A 16,917-nucleotide genomic window follows, 5' to 3' on the forward strand; every position below is an offset into this window, starting at 1 on the left:
CACCCAGTGACGATTATCTGAACCGATCCTGGGCCTCCCCTAGGTCGACTCAGCCTCAAACGAGTACCTGGTGAGGTGTGTAAAAATATCGCCACTGGGGAGACAAATGCGGCCGGGCGTGGTATTGGCCACCTACCCCTCGTGTGCCGTGCCGGCCTTCATAGGGGTTTGCTAACAGCACTTGCCCCAATAGTCTGTTAAGGCTATACGGGGGATCTTTGTCTTTGTCGATCGGCGGACAAAGACGGAGGGAAAATCAGGCAAAGTGCAACTTTGCCTTTCGACCCGAGCGACCAGCCAATTTAAACAACAACAACAAACAATAACAATAATAACAACATGCAGACAAAGTTTTGTTTAAAGTTACAATAAAGTTCACGACACAGGCGCGTCGACGGAGTTTTCTTCCATACACAGAAGCATTAAAACATCACAGGAGCATCACAACATCACAGTGGCATCGCTACTGGAGGGTGGGGGGGGCAGTGGGGGGCGGGTGAGAAGTGGGGGGCTCTGTGTGCTGTCTTGGTGTGGTCTGGGACTGTGTTGTTGTTCTGTATGTGTGTGGGACTTATTTCGCACCGTACGTATCCAACCGTGCTAATCGGAGGTGCCTGCCTTGCCCAAGCTCGCGTTTAGTGTTAAAAAAACACAATGCAATTTGCACGTGTACAGTATACTTTATCTATGTTGCAGATGATGGCGGTGGTGATGATGATGATGGTGTTGAGGATGTTGTTGGTGGTGTTGATGATGTTGGTGGTGGTGGTGTTGATGATGTTGGTGGTGTTGATGATGTTGGTGGTGTTGTTGATGATGTTGGTGGTGGTGTTGATGATGATGTTGGTGGTGTTGTTGATGATGATGATGATGTTATTGATGATGATGTTGGTGGTGTTGTTGATGATGATGATTGTGGTTTTAATGATGCTGTTGGTGATGATGATGATGTTGTTGGTGGTGTTAATGATGATGTTGGTGCTGTTGAAGTGCTGCAACATTTTATGTTTTACGAGCGGCCATGTAGGAGAGGGAATAAGCGGTAAAAAAATTAATGCCAACAAAAAAACAAAAAATCCTTCATTGAAATTAATTGCTATTTATTTGCAATGCATTTCTGCAGAAATTAATGCGTGCAATTAAGTGTGCCTGGCTGAAGCATAATATGCAAATGAGCGCTAACACATTGAACACGGGGGGGCGAGGGGAGGGTGCGGAGGGGCGTGAGTGGGGGTGAGGGGGGGGCTTAGAGACAGTGACACCGATCGCTGTGCCAATCGGCGCGTGGTGACACCACGTGGTACCTTGAGGTGTGACCACGTGGTACCCTGAAGTATCACCACGTGTTGCCACTGCGTGCCACCCAGAGTGTGACTGTGCATCGATGATCGCGTCGCTCGCCGGCTGTGGATATGCGTGCCACTGAGGTTGCCAGTGAGTGGACACTGCAACTCCTCGGTTTCCAGAGTGTCACAGGAGATATTAACCGTAAAGGCTGAACAGAACTGTTTTGGGCAAGTGCTGTTAGCGAGCACCTTTGAAGGCCGGAACGGTACACGATGGGGTTGGTGGCCAGCACCACGCCTGACCGCCTTTGTCTCCCCAGTGGCGATGTTTATACACCGCGCCAGGTACTCATTTCAGGCTGAGTCGACCTAGGGGAGGCCTAGGACCGGTTCAGATAATCGTCACTGGTGTTGGCCGTGAGCAGGAATCGAACCCGGATCGCCGGTTTCATAGCGCAGCGCGATTACCGCTATACTACCGCTCCCCACACACACGCACACACAGGCATAGACATCATCTGACACCCACGGTATCGCCTAACATCGCTGTTGGAGCAAGCACTCTTCTCGAGCTCGTCTTCAGACCGCCACTGCCCACGTGGTGTCGGTGTGGCCAGCACCGCGCCCTTAACTGATGTTCACACCTCGGCACCAGGCCACCGAGGGCTCAGTCGATCACCAGGGGAAGCACACAACTGGCTCAGATCCCACTGACGATGGCAGCCGTAGCTGCTGGGAGCCGAACTAGGGCCAGCAGGTTCATGTATCCCTGACACGAGAGCCCTTTAACAGTCGGATGGGGTAAGTGCTGTGAGCGAGCACCTACGAAGGCAGGGACAGCGCACGTGGAGGAAGGGTGGCCAGTGTTGATGTTTCTCACACACATGCACAATATTATGATTTGTAAGGCTGAGTCGACCTAGGGGAGACCCGTTTAGATGTTCGTGAGCGGGAATCGAACTCGTTCTCGCGGGGTTTCGTAACGCAGTGCGCTAGCCGCTACCCCACCGCTCCCACCACACCAACTCTCTCACACGCACACACACAATATGCTCACGCACGCAAACCCACACGCGCAGATTCACGGATATGAAATGAACCACATTTAGCGAAAAATGTAAAATAAAAAAAGATACTCATTTAAAATGTTGCTTTCGCTCTAGCGAGCTCATTTGAATATAGGGTTATTGTTATATATATATATATATTTTTAAGAACTGCTGATGCAGAAACCATTTCGCAATCGTCAATAAAATCGCAGAGTCGTTCGCGAGGAGGGGAGGGGCACCGCCCCGGGACCGCGCGCGCGCGCGAGAGGGGGGGGGGACTCAATGAGTCGCCCGTCCACAACTGCGTCCGGCCCGAGGCTCCACCAAGTCGCAAATCAAAAAGAGAGGCGAGGAGGCGAAGCCGGGGAGGAGGGGGGGGGCGAGAAAGGGAGGTAGGGGATGGAGAGGAGGGGGGGGCTGGGTGGGGGAATTTAGGGGGAGGGAGGGGAGAGGAGGGGATGGAGAGGAGGGGGAGGTGCTGGAGGGGAGGGCGAGGGGATGGAGAGGAGGGAGGGAGGGGGGGCTAGGCGGGGGGATTTAGGGGGAGGGAGTGGAGGGGGTAAAGAGGAGGGGATGGAGAGGAGGGGGTTGAGATGAGGGGGGCTGGTCGGGGGGAGCGAGCGACAGATCGAATAGCATAGCGGGGGGGGGGGGTCTGTGTGGGGGGGGGGGGAGAAAAGGGTCTAGGGCATCGGTCTCGTATCCAGGGCGGTTTTGTTTTCACTGTTGCAGCTACAGCAGCTGTAGCTGCGAACGGGTAGAGGAGTTGGAGAAAAGGACATTAGCGCTGATCGATGCAGTAGATGATGGATATTGATGGGCGTCCTGAGCTGGAATTGAACACGAGATTCAGACGCATTTGTTTGTGTAACCTTTTTCTGGGGTCCTAACGACAGCGAACGGTTGGGGGGGAGGGGTGGTTGGGATTTTTTTCCTTCTCTCTTTCTTCTCTGATTGGATTTTTTGCAAAATGTTAACGCGAAGCAATTTACACAGCCACACACTCGCGTGTGCATACTGCCACACGCACACACAACAACAACACAAAGGCAAACAAATCGCCCTTCTACAGACTGTTGGGGCAAGTGCTGTTAGCGAGCACACACACAGGCCCTCACACCCACAAACACACAGAGACACACAGAGACACAGACACACACACTGACACACACAGAGACACACACACAGAGACAGAGAGACACATACAGAACCACACACAGAGACAGACACACACACAGAGACACACACACAGAGACACACACATACAGAGACACACACAGAGAGAGACGTACACACAGACACACAACAACAACAACCGCCATTCGCCACTAAGTGGCGGTGACGTCACTACGACGCCCGTGCCAGGCTATGTGCACCTTGAGGCCACGTGAAGTGTCGAACGCCCGCTGGCAGGAGGTCACGGGGCAGACCCAGGTGCCACGGATCGACTGATTGAGATGACCGAGATGACTGGCTGATGCACCTCCTGTGCCCCCTACTGTGCCAACTTGCTGTGCTTTAGCCACCCGGCACTCCGCTCGTTGTTGTGAGCGTCGCTCTTCCCCCATCCGTTGTTGTTGGAGAGCGACTGCCTCCAAATGCCCAGTAGCGTCCTTCACGAGCCTTCTCCACAGAGGCCGATCTTGACACCGCTGGTACCAGTCATCGGCAAGTCCACTAAGCGCCACATCCTCCTGTACCACATCACTCCATCTCTTCTCTAGCCTGTGTCGCGCCCGTTTAGACCCTCGATCCGGCCGAACAAAAGCTGTTTTTAGCATGCTGTGATTGGGCATGCGGGCTACATGGCCCAGCCAACGCAGCCTTGCCTGCCGGAGGAGCTCACCGATGGGACTTTGTCTAGATCTGTCAAGGATTTGTGAGCTCCTAACACAATCCAGCCTGGTTAAACCCAGGATTGATCGTAGGCAGGCCAGCCTAAATATTTCTAACCGGCGGAGAGACACACACAGAGACACACACAGACACAGAGAGACCGAGAGACACACACAAGAGACAAAGATCCCCTGTATAGCCTTAACAGACTGTAGAGGCAAGTGCTGTTAGCGAGCACCTATGAAGGCCGGAACGGTACACAAGGGGGTGGGTGGCCAACACCACGCTCGACCGCCTTTGTCTCCCTAGTGGCAATGTTTACACACCGCACCAGGTACTCATTTGAGGCTGAGTCGACCTAGGGGAAGCCCGGGGACCGGTTCAGATAATCGTCACCGGTGTTGGCCGTGAGCGGGAATCGAACCCGGGTCGCTGGGTTCATAGCGCAGCGCAAAAACCGCTACACTACCGCTTCCCACACACAGACAAAGATCCCCCGTATAGACTTAACAGACTGTAGGGGCAAGTGCTGTTAGCGAGCACCTATGAAGGCAGGAACGGTACACGAGGGGGTGGGTGGCCAGCGCCACGCCCGACCGCATTTGTCTCCCTATCGGCGATGTTTACATGCCGCACCAGGTACTCATACACACACACACAGACACACACACAGACACACACAGCTCCACGAACACGCCACTCCTGTCTGGGGCTGGACGCGAGGCGCAGCCCGACTCTGCGGCTCGCTCCGCGCGCAGCAGTCGCCCAGACTCCGTCGCTCGACTTTCTCATCCATCCACCCGGGCCTCCATTCATTATTTCTCTACCCATCTATCCACCCGGACCTCGTTAGCGTGGGGGTGGCACGCGGTCACGATGTGGGGGGTGTGGGGGGGGCAGAGTTTAGCGCCTACAAGCTGTGCAAGCCAGGTCATGGATCGAGAGAGCCTCGCACTCCGTTCGTGTGTCCTTATATTTTTGAGTTGTTTCCCGATTAAGGTCGCTCGGCCGAAACGTCTACATTTATATTTAACTCTAAGTGATGGCTACGAGATGAAATACCCCATGCTGTCTTGATAGGACTGTTTATGTGTGTTTGAGTGGGTGTGTATGTATGTATTCACATATGTGAGCGTGTGACCCCGGTTCGATTCCCGCTCACGGCCATCAATCAGTGACCGTCATCCGAATCAATCCGGGACCTCCCCTATAGGTCGACTCAGCCTTTAAACGAGTACCTCATGCGGAGTGGGAACATCAGCACCCACTCACCCATCCACACACCCCCTCCTAGTGCACCGTAGCTCGCTAACATCACTTGCCCCAACAGTCTGTGAAAGGCTATACGGGGGGATCTTTGTCTTCTGTGTGTGTGTGAGAGAGAGAGAGCGTTGATTCGTGTTGTATTGAGTGAGCGAGTAGTCAGGACTGCACTAACGCCGTCTCGCTGGGGATATGCGATCCACCTCTTAGCACACACACGCAAAAAAAAACCGACACCGTGAATATTTAATGCCAATTCTTAGCACGACCTCCGCCCACGTGGCCGCTTTATGGATTTAAAAGTCCCCATAAATAGACGCCGGTGCCACGGGAAGGCGGCAAGGGATCCTCGGCTGAGCCTCAAAGGTTCCATCTTGCCATCAAGGGGGTTCTTCTTCGTGCTCCTGGCGTTCCTCTCTCACGCTCCGACGAAAAAAGGGGGAGATTGCCCGAAACGTCGGCTCGGGAAACCTGTTGCACAACACGCGGACTGATTGTCCGGCGGGTGTGTGGCAGTGAGGGCCGCGCATTGTAGAAGCGATAGAATAAAAAAAAGCCTTCGTTTTAACCAAATGTCACAATGCATAGGAATGTATAGCACATTGGTAATTCACTGCTGGATGAAGCCCCACAAGTCGGTGCGAGTTCGGAGGATGGAGAGCAGGACCGATGGGGGAAGTGAACTCAGGTCGCCGATTTGTGCAATTACACTGGGAAACATGCATTGTGACACACAAAGATCCCCCATATAGCCTTAACAGACTGTAGGGGCAAGTGCTGTTAGCGAGCACCTATGAAGGCCGGAACGGTACACGAGGGGGTATGTGGCCATCACCACGCTCGACTGCCTTTGTCTCCCCAGTGGCGATGTTTACACACCGCACCAGGTACTCATTTGAGGCTGAGTCGACCTAGGGGAGGCCCAAGACCAGTTCAGATAATCGTCACCGGTGTTGGCCGTTAGCGGGAATCGAACTCGGGTCGCCGGCTTCGTAGCGCAGCGTAGCGCTAACCACTACACCACCGCTCCCCCCCCCCCACACAAACACCTCTTGTCACGCACGCACACACTCACATCACATTATTTCTCTCACACTTAAGTGACACGCGCGCGCTCTCACGGGACGCGGATGCCACGAGTCTCTCTGACGGACACAGCGGTCTCCACTCCCCCCACCCACCACCCACCCACCCACCAAACCAACTCCCCCACCCACCCTTCCACTCCCCCCACCCACCCACCCACCCTTCCACCCCCCCCGCCGTCACTGCTCTCCGTGATGAGCCGTGAGGAGCATGCCGCCACTCGCTGGCACCCGCGGTGACGACGCAGGCGGTGCCAGTGACGTAGGAGTGCTGCTGACGGCGGCACGCGCAGTGGCACGGCGAGCATTGTCAGGACCAGGGGAGGGTGTTTGTTAGGGTGGAGGGTGAGTAGTGGGTGGTGGAGGGTGAGTGGTGGGTGGTGGAGGGTGAGTGGTGGGTGGTGGAGGGTGAGTGGTGGGGGGTGAGTGGTGGGTGGTGGGGGGTGGAGGGTGGGTGGGTAAGGGTGAGTGGTGGGTGGTGGAGGGTGAGTGGTGGGTGGTGAAGGGCGAGTGGTGGAGGGTGGGTGTTGGGAGGGTGAGTGGTGGGTGGTGAAGGGTGAGTGGTGGGTGGTGAAGGGTGTGTTTGTGGGGGGGGGGGGGGGGTTGGTGCGTTGTGGGATGTGGGTGGGTGGGTGTGGGGGTGAGTTTGTGCCCGCGTCGTTCTGGGCTATGAGCCATGAAACTGAGGTCCACTGCCGGCGCCACGAGACCACTTCATCAGGAGGCGCGCGTGAGCGGCATTAATCACGGCACGTTTCCTCCGCCCTGGGGGGGCGGGGGCAGTCAGAAGTGGGGGGCGGCGGGCGGGGGGGGGGCAGCAACTCCCCCGCTGTCTTTAGAAAACATCTCATTGGGAAGGAATGAGCGCCGATTCGTTTGCGCATTGCATCCAACGTCCTCGCGTTTAATTAAAACAATCAATCAGACGCGCCGCTCCCCGCTGCCGCCTGCATCACCACCACCACTGCCGCTGCTGCTGCTCTCAGGTTCCTCCGAAACGCGACACCCCAAATGAACGCCATCGGCAAGGCTCCCTCCCCCCACCTCCTTTCCACACACGGGGACTGTGAAGACAATTAAGAGACTGCTGAGGATTTGGGGGGTAGTGGGGAGGGCAGAGGAGCGGCCGACCCGACTCACCCGGATGGGCCATTAATGGGATGTCCACCGCTCCTGACTGTGGGTGGCACCACCGATTGACTAAAGCCAGGAGGAAGTGGCTGTGGCTCGGGAGGGAGTGGGGGCGGGGGAGGGTGGAGGGGGATGATGGGGAGGAGGAGGGGGGGCGGTTGGTGGGGTTGGTGGGGGGGCGGTCCACGTGACGTGTCCGACGAGATCTCACCGCACGGCACTGATTTCTACCCCCACCCACTGGAGGTGATGATGATGACGATGTTAAACAACACTGACTTGTGATTTACATGAAGCGTCCACTTCCCATACGCCACAGTTTAGATGGCCGTCATCGGTGTCGGTGGCAAAGGCAAAGCACCCCCGTATAGCCTTCACAGACTGTTGGGGCAAGTGCTGCTAGCGAGCACATTTTAAGGCCGGCACGGTTACGCGAGGGAGCGTAGCGCTAACCGCTACACCACCGCTCCCCCCCACACAAACACCTCTTGTCAAGCACTACGCCCGACCGCCTTCGTCTCCCCAAGTGATGATGTTTATACACCCCACTAGATACTCATTTTTGGCTGAGTCGACCTATCTGAGGTCCAGGACCGGTTCAAATAATCGTCACTGGCGGTGGCAGTGAACCGGAGCCGTAGCTCAGCGCGCTAACCACTGCCCCACCGCTCCCCACTGCATATACACACACGTGCTCAGCACTCGCACGCGGAGGCAGAGGGCGATCCACTTATAGATACCCCGCCGATTTCTCACGACCGTCTTGCGTTCTTCTCGACGGGCGATTTCACGCTCTCGAGAAAGCGACGGCTCGGGGGGGGGGGGGGGGTGGTCCCGCGGAGGAGAGAGCTCAAATATTTCACGCGTGTAATATCCGAGTGAGATTGGTGGTGGTGGAGGAGGAGGGGGGGGGTGTACGACGAGGCTTTGCTATATTACACGTTGCTTCCGGTCGAGAATATCCTCCCGCGATTATTATTATTTCAGCGGGCTATCGAATACTTGACTCGCCTTTGTACGTTGTACTAATGGGTCCAGATTAACAGACGTCATCTCTCCGTGGCCTCGTGTCGTCTTCGTTTTCTTCGATTGAAAACTCGTTGTTGTGTTTTAGTTTGTTGTTCTTTCCCCCCGCACCTGTGATTAGCACGCTTGGACACGTACGGTGCGAACGAAGGTCAACGTGGGTGCTGGGTACATGTCTATTGTGTGGGTACTCCCCCAGCCCCCTCCTTCCCTCTGTCCTTCAAGACGCGTACCCCCAACGTGAACGATTTGTCTGAAAGTTCAAGACGGGCTGGTTGACCTCTGAGAGCTCCTCCCGCTAACGGAGGAAAAATCAAATGCCATTAAAAGGCACGAGCCACATTGGGGCCATCGTGGCTATGCAACCCAACACTATAGACCATAGCGACAACCCACAGAGACGCACGAAGATACATAGAGATACATAGAGATACACAGAGGCACATCGAAGACACAGGCCACATGAGCCCGACTGTGGCCATGCAACTCAGCGATATGGAGCAAGCCAACTGCGGTCTGCGCCCCTTCGACGTAGGAGGAGCGGCAGCAGCAGAAGCAGCAAAGCCACGCGAACTCTCAACTCGCAAAGCTCTCTGGTCGTGGCCAGCAGCAACAGCAGCAGACCTCGACGCTGAGGCCACGGCACTCCTGAACCACCTTGCTGCTCCTGCTGCTGCAGCTGCACATGAGCAGCAGCAGCAACAGAATTTGTGGGGGTGGGTGGAGGCTTCAGTGGCGTGAAGCGAATCACCGCAGGGCTGCCACCGCTCCCCGTTTTAGCGACGTGTCTTTTGCAAACAATAGGTATTTTTTTTGTTTAGTTAAATACTAGGTTTCACCGCAATGACAAACGCGCGCGAGAGAGGGAGAGAGAGAGGGAGGGAGCGAGAGAGTGAGCGAGAGAGTGAGCGAGATAGTGAGCGAGAGGTGGGGGTTTACATAAAGCAAAGTTATTCTTTAAAAAAAAATTACGAAATAATGAACGAAGCAAAGTGCCGACTACACCGAGCATCTTCTTGTTTCCACTGATCGTAAAAAAAAAAGAGGGAGAGAGGCAGGGAGAGACGGCGAATTCCACCGCTTACGCAACGCGACGACTTGGCGAGTGCCAGCAGCGATGGTCGCGGGACGCGTGGAGCGGAATAACTAACGAAGTGAATCTTTCATTAGAACTAAAACATCGCTATCGTGTGGGGGAGGGAGGGAGGGGGGTCCTGGGTAATCTGTGACAGGCAATCTCCTTGCGAGCGCTGCCTATTGTACGAGATGTACCCACCTACCGACCTGCCGTACGTGCTCACGGCGGTGTGTGTGTGATGTGTGTGCGGTGTGTGAGATTCCTGCTGATTGCCAACATCAGTGACAATGATCTGAACCGGTTATGGGCCCTCTCCGACGTTGACTGATCGTCAAATGAGTACCTGGTGCAATGGGTAAAACATCGCCACTGGGGAGACAAAGGCGGCCGGGACGTTGTGCTGGCCACCCACCCCCTCGTGTGCCGTGGCGGCCTTCATCGATACTCGCTAGCAGCACTTGCCCCAACAGTTTGTTGAGGCTATACGGGGGATCTGTGTTTGTGTGTGAGACGATATGGCAAACACCCGCCACCTGCAATCGGATTCGATGGTAATTTGTGTAAACTGTACCCTCCGCCACCCGACAGAGGCGAGCCAAGTTGCCACGTGATGGGCAAAAAAATGCTCGCAAATTTACATCCGAGATTGTTTCCAGATGCGCTCTCGTCGTGTGAAAGAGCTTCATGACCCGGCATCCTTGAGTACTGACCCTGAAGTCAAAGTAAGTTCCGGCTCAACATTTGAGCATTGTTATAGATGAGGTGTTCAACCTCCTGTTCACAAGCGCTGTCGAGACGGTGGTGGAAATTCAACATTATTATGGCGGGGGGCAGGAGGGTCTATCTACAGAACAAGCACTGTTGATTTCCATATAAAGTGGTAGCTATTTTATCGACCCCCCATTCGGGAGATGATAGTCTGCCGGGCCAACCAACAACACACCCACTCCGCCCCAGCCGGGATGTGAACTCGTTATCCGATTCGATCGCGAGTCGTTCGCTCTACCGCTGAGCCACCTGGCCGGCTATATATTTATATATTTAAATCACGTGACCTCCGTGAGGCCACTCCCACTCTGAGTCCCCTCCCCTCTCCCCGCCTCCTGTGAAAACACACGCCGCTCCTTCACGCAGCTGCTCACTTGTGCTCGCTCCTTTCTTCTCTCGTTCTTCCTCTCTTCCCTCAACCTCTCATCATCACCACCACCACCAGGACCTTCTTCAGAATATCAGAATAAAAATGTGTATTTATACTGGAGGAATACGATGATCTATAAATATATATTTTTTCCCACAGATGTTCAGTCGGGGCGGGTAAGAACGCTACAACAAAAACACGATAGGAGTGCACAGTGTTTATGTTATGCGCTGTGAAGAAAGGTCAATGCCCGAAACGTCTTCTATTCACAATGTGTGTCCCTCCCTCCCCGCACCCCTCTTTTAAATTTACACAGCGTTATTGACGATTTGCTATATTGGAAACAGAAAATATATGCAAATCGTAGTGGGGACGGGTTTCTGATGTTGGAGGTGGGGCTGTTTTGGGGGAGGTTGGTGGTGGTGGGGGGGGGGGTAGCCACCGGCTGATGGGACCCACATCAATTAACGTTATCTGCAGGCGAGCGACGTGGCGTTTTGAGAGGAGGCGAGGAATGCGAACGGCACGGAAGGAATCGCGTGCCGAGTTATTTCGCGGAGCGGTGAATAATTTATTGCCTATGAAATGCACCGTCATTGGGGAGTGCGCGTGTGTGGGGGGGAGCGGGAGGGATGGAGTCACGTTGCGTGCCTGTGCGCGCGTGGTGGGGGAGCGGTGGTGCAGCGCTTTAGCACGCAATGCGCTGCCCGAGCCGGCAAAAATTAACCCGTAAAAACAAAGTTTTTCACTATAAATCCTTTATATGCGTGGCATCGGTTTTATTTTATTATTAATTTCAGTTTTTCTTGAGTAAGAGTTTCATTTTTATCACATTGGTATTTTAAATTAAATATGAATTATTTTTTTCCGAAAATAAATTGTCACGCACAACGAGTCTGTGTGCAAAATGTCAGCTCGATTGGATCACGGGAAGTGGGTTAAAAAACGACCGAAAGATTTGCACGGTCGTAAGCGCGCAAGCAAGCAAGTGAACTTAATATAAAGGATTTTAAAAAAAGACTCAAGTTCGATTACCGCTCGCGCCCAACATCGGTGACGTTTATCGGAACCGGTCCTGGGCCTCCCTTAAGTCGACTCAGCCGCAAATGAGTTCCCGGTGTGCCGGGCGTGTTTTTTGGCCACCCACCCCCTCGTGTGCCACCGTGCCGGCCTTCTTCATAGACGCTGCTCGCGTACAGCACTTGCCCCAACAGCTTGTTAAAGCAACCATACCTGAGGCGGGGGGGATCTTTGACGGGGTTGTGTTTGTGCGAGGTGACTAAAGGAACGCGCGCACGAAAGTCGGTGACACGGCCAATCAACGCGCTGCTCCGGCGAATTCTCAACTCCCCCCCCCCTCCCCACGGGGGTCTTTAACGTGCGCTTTAAGACAGACGCCGTTGCTCTATCGGTTAATTGCCCTCGTTAAGGCGTAGAGTGAGTAGGGTGGAGCGGTGGCGCAGTGGTTAACGCGCACCGCGCTACGAACCCGCCCCTGGCACGCGTTCGATTCGCCAGGCCACGGGGAGCATGAGTGGTGAATAATATTTGAACCTGGTCCTTCCCCCCCCCTTGCCCCCCCGCCTCTCCCCCACCGCCACATGGCTTTAGAGTATTTGGCTGCTGTACATATCCACGTGATAAGACCCTCTCGTTGAGCCGTCATTCATGGGCTTTAGTTCGCTTCTGAGAACAAAATGAGCTCCAAGAGCTGGCTAGGGCCTTAAACATCGTTTTAGGGTCTGCGTGGAAGTTTTTAACCTCTTCACCCTACCGTGCACCGCCGTCTGGGTCTAGTGGTGGTGGTGGTGAACTACGGCCAAAACAACTCCATTAAACCAACACGAGTAGTCCATCACAAACCTTGACAAAGGCTGCGAAGAAAATGAGCCACCGAAACCACGCGCTGATTTCTTTAAACTAAATTATTGACGATTCGCTCGACGGCCGAGGTCAAGACGACTACGAGGCAACGGGGAGGGGGTGGGGTTGGGGGGGGGGAGCGTGGGTGCGATGTTCATTGGGGGTGGGGGGGGGGCGTGGGGGGGCGTAGGGGGGGGGGCTCTGATTTCTCGTTCTGGCTACGCATTCGTTGTTTAATTACCTGCCAGAACTTGCAGCGTAAAAAAATAACAACTTTTCCTTTCAGCTTTCATAGACACTGACCCCTACAGCCTCAATTACCGACGGAGAAAGAGAAAAACAAAAGGCGACCGCGAGATCGCACGCGCGCGCTCACACGCTCACACAAACACCACGATCTTCGCGAGCAGACGCTTTGTACCGTTCGCGAGCAGCACCTCTGGAGGCCGGCACGGCACAACGAGAGGGTGGGTGGGTAAGTGAGCACCACGCTCGCCCGCTCGCCTTTGTCTCCCTCGTGGCGATGTTTACGCATCGCACCAGGTAAATAAAAGCCCCCCCCCCCCATGTCGAGTGACGTCACTCGCTAATTATTATGAATGGGGGGGGGGGGGGGGTGTCTATTTGGAGGACGTCACCTTATAATAATTACACTGGTCAACAAAAAAAAAAATTCCGGCCTGGACTTTTGCGGCTGTTTTAGACTAATTCAGGGTGCTGATTCCAAATCTGATCTCAGATTTGCTCTATCACATCTCATTTTTATGCTATCGGCATACCCCATTTTCATTGATTTTACCCGAAATTAATTCTGTCACTTATGATTGCAAGTTGTTGCGAGTCAGTGACTGCTTTAGTGTTAAACTACGGTGCTGTATTTTTAGGATAGTGTGTTTATAATATAATTTTATGTAGATATCCACATTTATTTAATATTTTTCTTCTGCAGTTTTGATTGAAAATGCAAAATTTGATATCTCAAAAACCTGATGTGATGCCAGATTTGGAATCAGCACCCCAAAATTACCTTAAAACCGTTGGAATACCTTATGCCAGAAAAAGTGTGTTGACCAGTGTTATTAATGAGGGGGGTTGTTAGATGTGGAGTGACGTCACCTGTTCATGATTATTAATGAGTGGGGGGGGGGGGGGGTCCATGTGGAGGACGTCACCTTATAATGATTATTAATGATGGGGGCTGGCCGACGTGGAGTGACGTCACGCGCGGGACACACAGACATTCTTGGCTCATTATGGCAGTGAATGGGTTTCCAAACTCGATGTAAAAGTGGACAGTCCCAGTGGGCTCACAACATCGCAAGGAAAGAGCGTTCCAGATGGCCGCAGGAGCGCAGCAGACAGCGCGCGATCCCGTGACCGTCTTTGTTCGATGGGCAGCCGACAAGTGGCTGCTGCTGCGAGGATGACAGAAGTTCCTGTGATGCTCTATGCCCCTCTCCCCTTCACACCTGCGGCTCTTCACCTGCGGTGGCACGCGAAGCCCTTTCTGGGGGGGGGGGGGGGGGGGGTTAGCGAGACGTGGCCAAGTTAAACCATCAAAAAGACACAAATTAAGCACCACTACAACGCAGCCCGTGTACTTATTAACATTCTAACAATTTTTTTTTTACCCATTGCGAACCAAAGGGCTTCAAGGCCGCATTAAAGGTTAAGAACCACTGCTCCAGACCATCTCTCACCCGCCGCCGCGACAACCCCTCCCCTCCCCGCTCGCTCTAAGTTTGGCCTCATTTCCCGCTATTTCCGCCCGTGCTCGTTAGAGGCATTAATTGTGCGAACCGTGCCGACTGACGCTTCAATTAAGGCAGCTCCCATTACACCCCCCGCGACGAGTCCCCGTCATCGGAGTCAGCTGATGAGGGGAGGTGGTGAGGTGTGTTCGGGGGAGCGGTAGGGGAGATGGGGGGGGGGTGAGACGTGGGGGGGGGGGGATGTGGAGGGGGGGCGGCTCATAGCTCCCGGCGCTGTCGAAGCATATTTCCGGCGCGTGGAGCTGTGGCGGTTGCGTTGGGTGTTGAACCACGCGCCGATAACGTGCCCGTGCGCAAGGTGTCGGGCAGGGTGCTGCTGATGGGCAGGGTGGCGCTGGGCATGTTAACAAGCCGGGTGGCGCTGGGCAGGGTGGCGCTGGGCAGGGTGGTGTTGGGCAGGGTCGCGCTGGGCAGGGTGGTGCTGGGCAGGGTGGCGCTGGGCATGTTAACGAGCAGGGTGGCGCTGGGCAGGGTGGCGCTGGGCAGGGTGGCGCTGGGCATGTTAACGAGCAGGGTGGCGCTGGGCAGGGTGGCGCTGGGCAGGGTGGCGCTGGGCATGTTAACGAGCAGGGTGGCGCTGGGCAGGGTGGCGCTGGGCAGGGTGGCGCTGGGCATGTTAACGAGCAGGGTGGCGCTGGGCAGGGTGATGTTGGGCAGGGTGGCGCTGGGCAGGGTGGTGCTGGGCAGGGTGGCGCTGGGCATGTTAACGAGCAGGGTGGCGCTGGGCAGGGTGGTGCTGGGCAGGGTGGCGCTGGGCATGTTAACGAGCAGGGTGGCGCTGGGCAGGGTGGCGCTGGGCAGGGTGGCGCTGGGCAGGGTGGCGCTGGGCAGGGTGGCGCTGGGCATGTTGACGAGCAGGGTGTCGAGAACCACGCACGGGCGTCACGAGGTGGCGACGCGCGCATTGCAGGCGCGAGGCAGGGAGCGGCGCGCGCGAGGAGAGATCAACACGTTCCCGGCAGGGCGAGGAAGAGGGCGTTTGCTCGTTACAATGTTTAATCAGCGGCTTGTGCACGCAAATCTGAAGTTGGCTGTTGCTATTATTTCATGGAAAGGGCATAACTTTCTAACAGCCCACTGAAGGCATCACAAGCCCTCCCTCCTTCCCTCTCTCTTGAATTCCAAGTCGTTGCTCATTAAAAGGCGCAATTAAGATCTTCAGCTTAGGATTCGTTTACATCTAATATCTGTCTCTCTCTTTAACACCGGGAGCACGCGGAGTCATGCACGCATGCACACGCGTCCCCCCCCCCTCTCTCAAACAAAGACAAAGATCCCCCGCGTAGCCTGTAACAGACTGTTGGGGCAAGTGCTGTTAGCGAGTCGCACTTATGAAGGCCGGCACGGCACACGAGGAAGTGGGTGGCCAACGCCACGCCACGCCACGCCCGCCTTTGTCTCCCCAGTGGCGATGTTTACACATCGCCACCAGGTGCTCATTTGTGGCCGAGTCAACCTGCGCGAGGCACAGGACGAGTGAACAAATATTCGCCACCGATATTCGATTCAGCGCGCTAACCACTGCGCCACCGCTCCTGGCGCGCGCACGAACGCACGCACGCGCGCGCACATCCCGGAGTAATGAAGCTGCTGGGAAGAGATATCGCGCGGGAGATATCCCAGAGATGCGCAGATTAGCAGAGAGATCGCGTTGGCGATCGGCCAGGAGAATCGGTGGTGGAAAGCGCGCGATGGAGATTTGGGAGGGGGGAGGGAGGGGAATTGCGGAGAGCGAAACAGAGCGGAGAGACACCCAGATCGGAGACACCAGGAGAAAGATAACGGGCTGGGGAAGAGGGGAGGGGGTGGTGGAAGTGGGGGGGGGGGGGGGGGGGGGGGGGGAGAGGGGGGGGTGACGAGTGCTGGGGAGAAGTGTAGTTACAGCGGCGACGTCAGGGAATGGGCGAGGGAGAAACGAGGGAGAAACGAGGGAGAAACGAGGGAGAGACAAATGGGGGTAGGAGGAGAGGGGGAGGGAGAGCGGAGAGAAACAGGGGGGGGAGAGAGAGAGAGAGTGGAGAGAGATGGGAGGGGAGAGAGAGTTGCGGAGAGATGTGGGGGGGGGAGAGATGGGAGCGGAGAGAGAGCGTAGAGAGATGGGGGGGGGGGGGGGGTACGGAGAGGGAGAGCGGAGGGCGAGTGGGGGAGGGCAAGCCAGGCAGTAGGAGGAGAGCGGTGGAGGAGGAGGGGGGGGAGATGCCATCACACCTCCATGGCTGTCTAATTGCCATACGAATCACGAATGTATAAAGTCAGCACACTCGAGCACTGGACACGATGTACATGCCTAGACAACAAAAACTAACAACAACAACAATCATCAACAACAACGACCACAGCACGGCGGCGGTGAGAAGTGGCGTTGGAACATCGCTGATAATTATCGGAGT

At 55.3% G+C, this 16,917-nt stretch overlaps 1 protein-coding gene across 1 annotated transcript in view; it reads right to left on the bottom strand.

The window, feature by feature from the left end:
* The window catches only part of LOC133340739 (protein sidekick-2-like), a 166,214-nt gene extending 150,841 nt beyond the window's left edge, over positions 1–15,373 (bottom strand). Inside the window, exon 1 of the mRNA XM_061549129.1 lies at positions 14,815–15,373. Within this exon, the coding sequence (XP_061405113.1) occupies positions 14,815–15,373 (559 nt within the window). The remainder of the gene's footprint in view (positions 1–14,814) is intronic.
* Between the last annotated feature and the right edge of the window lie 1,544 nt (positions 15,374–16,917).

This window comes from Lethenteron reissneri, chromosome 10, assembly GCF_015708825.2.
Source record: "Lethenteron reissneri isolate LAM-NWPU_2019-01 chromosome 10, ASM1570882v1, whole genome shotgun sequence".
NCBI classification, from domain to species: domain Eukaryota; kingdom Metazoa; phylum Chordata; class Hyperoartia; order Petromyzontiformes; family Petromyzontidae; genus Lethenteron; species Lethenteron reissneri.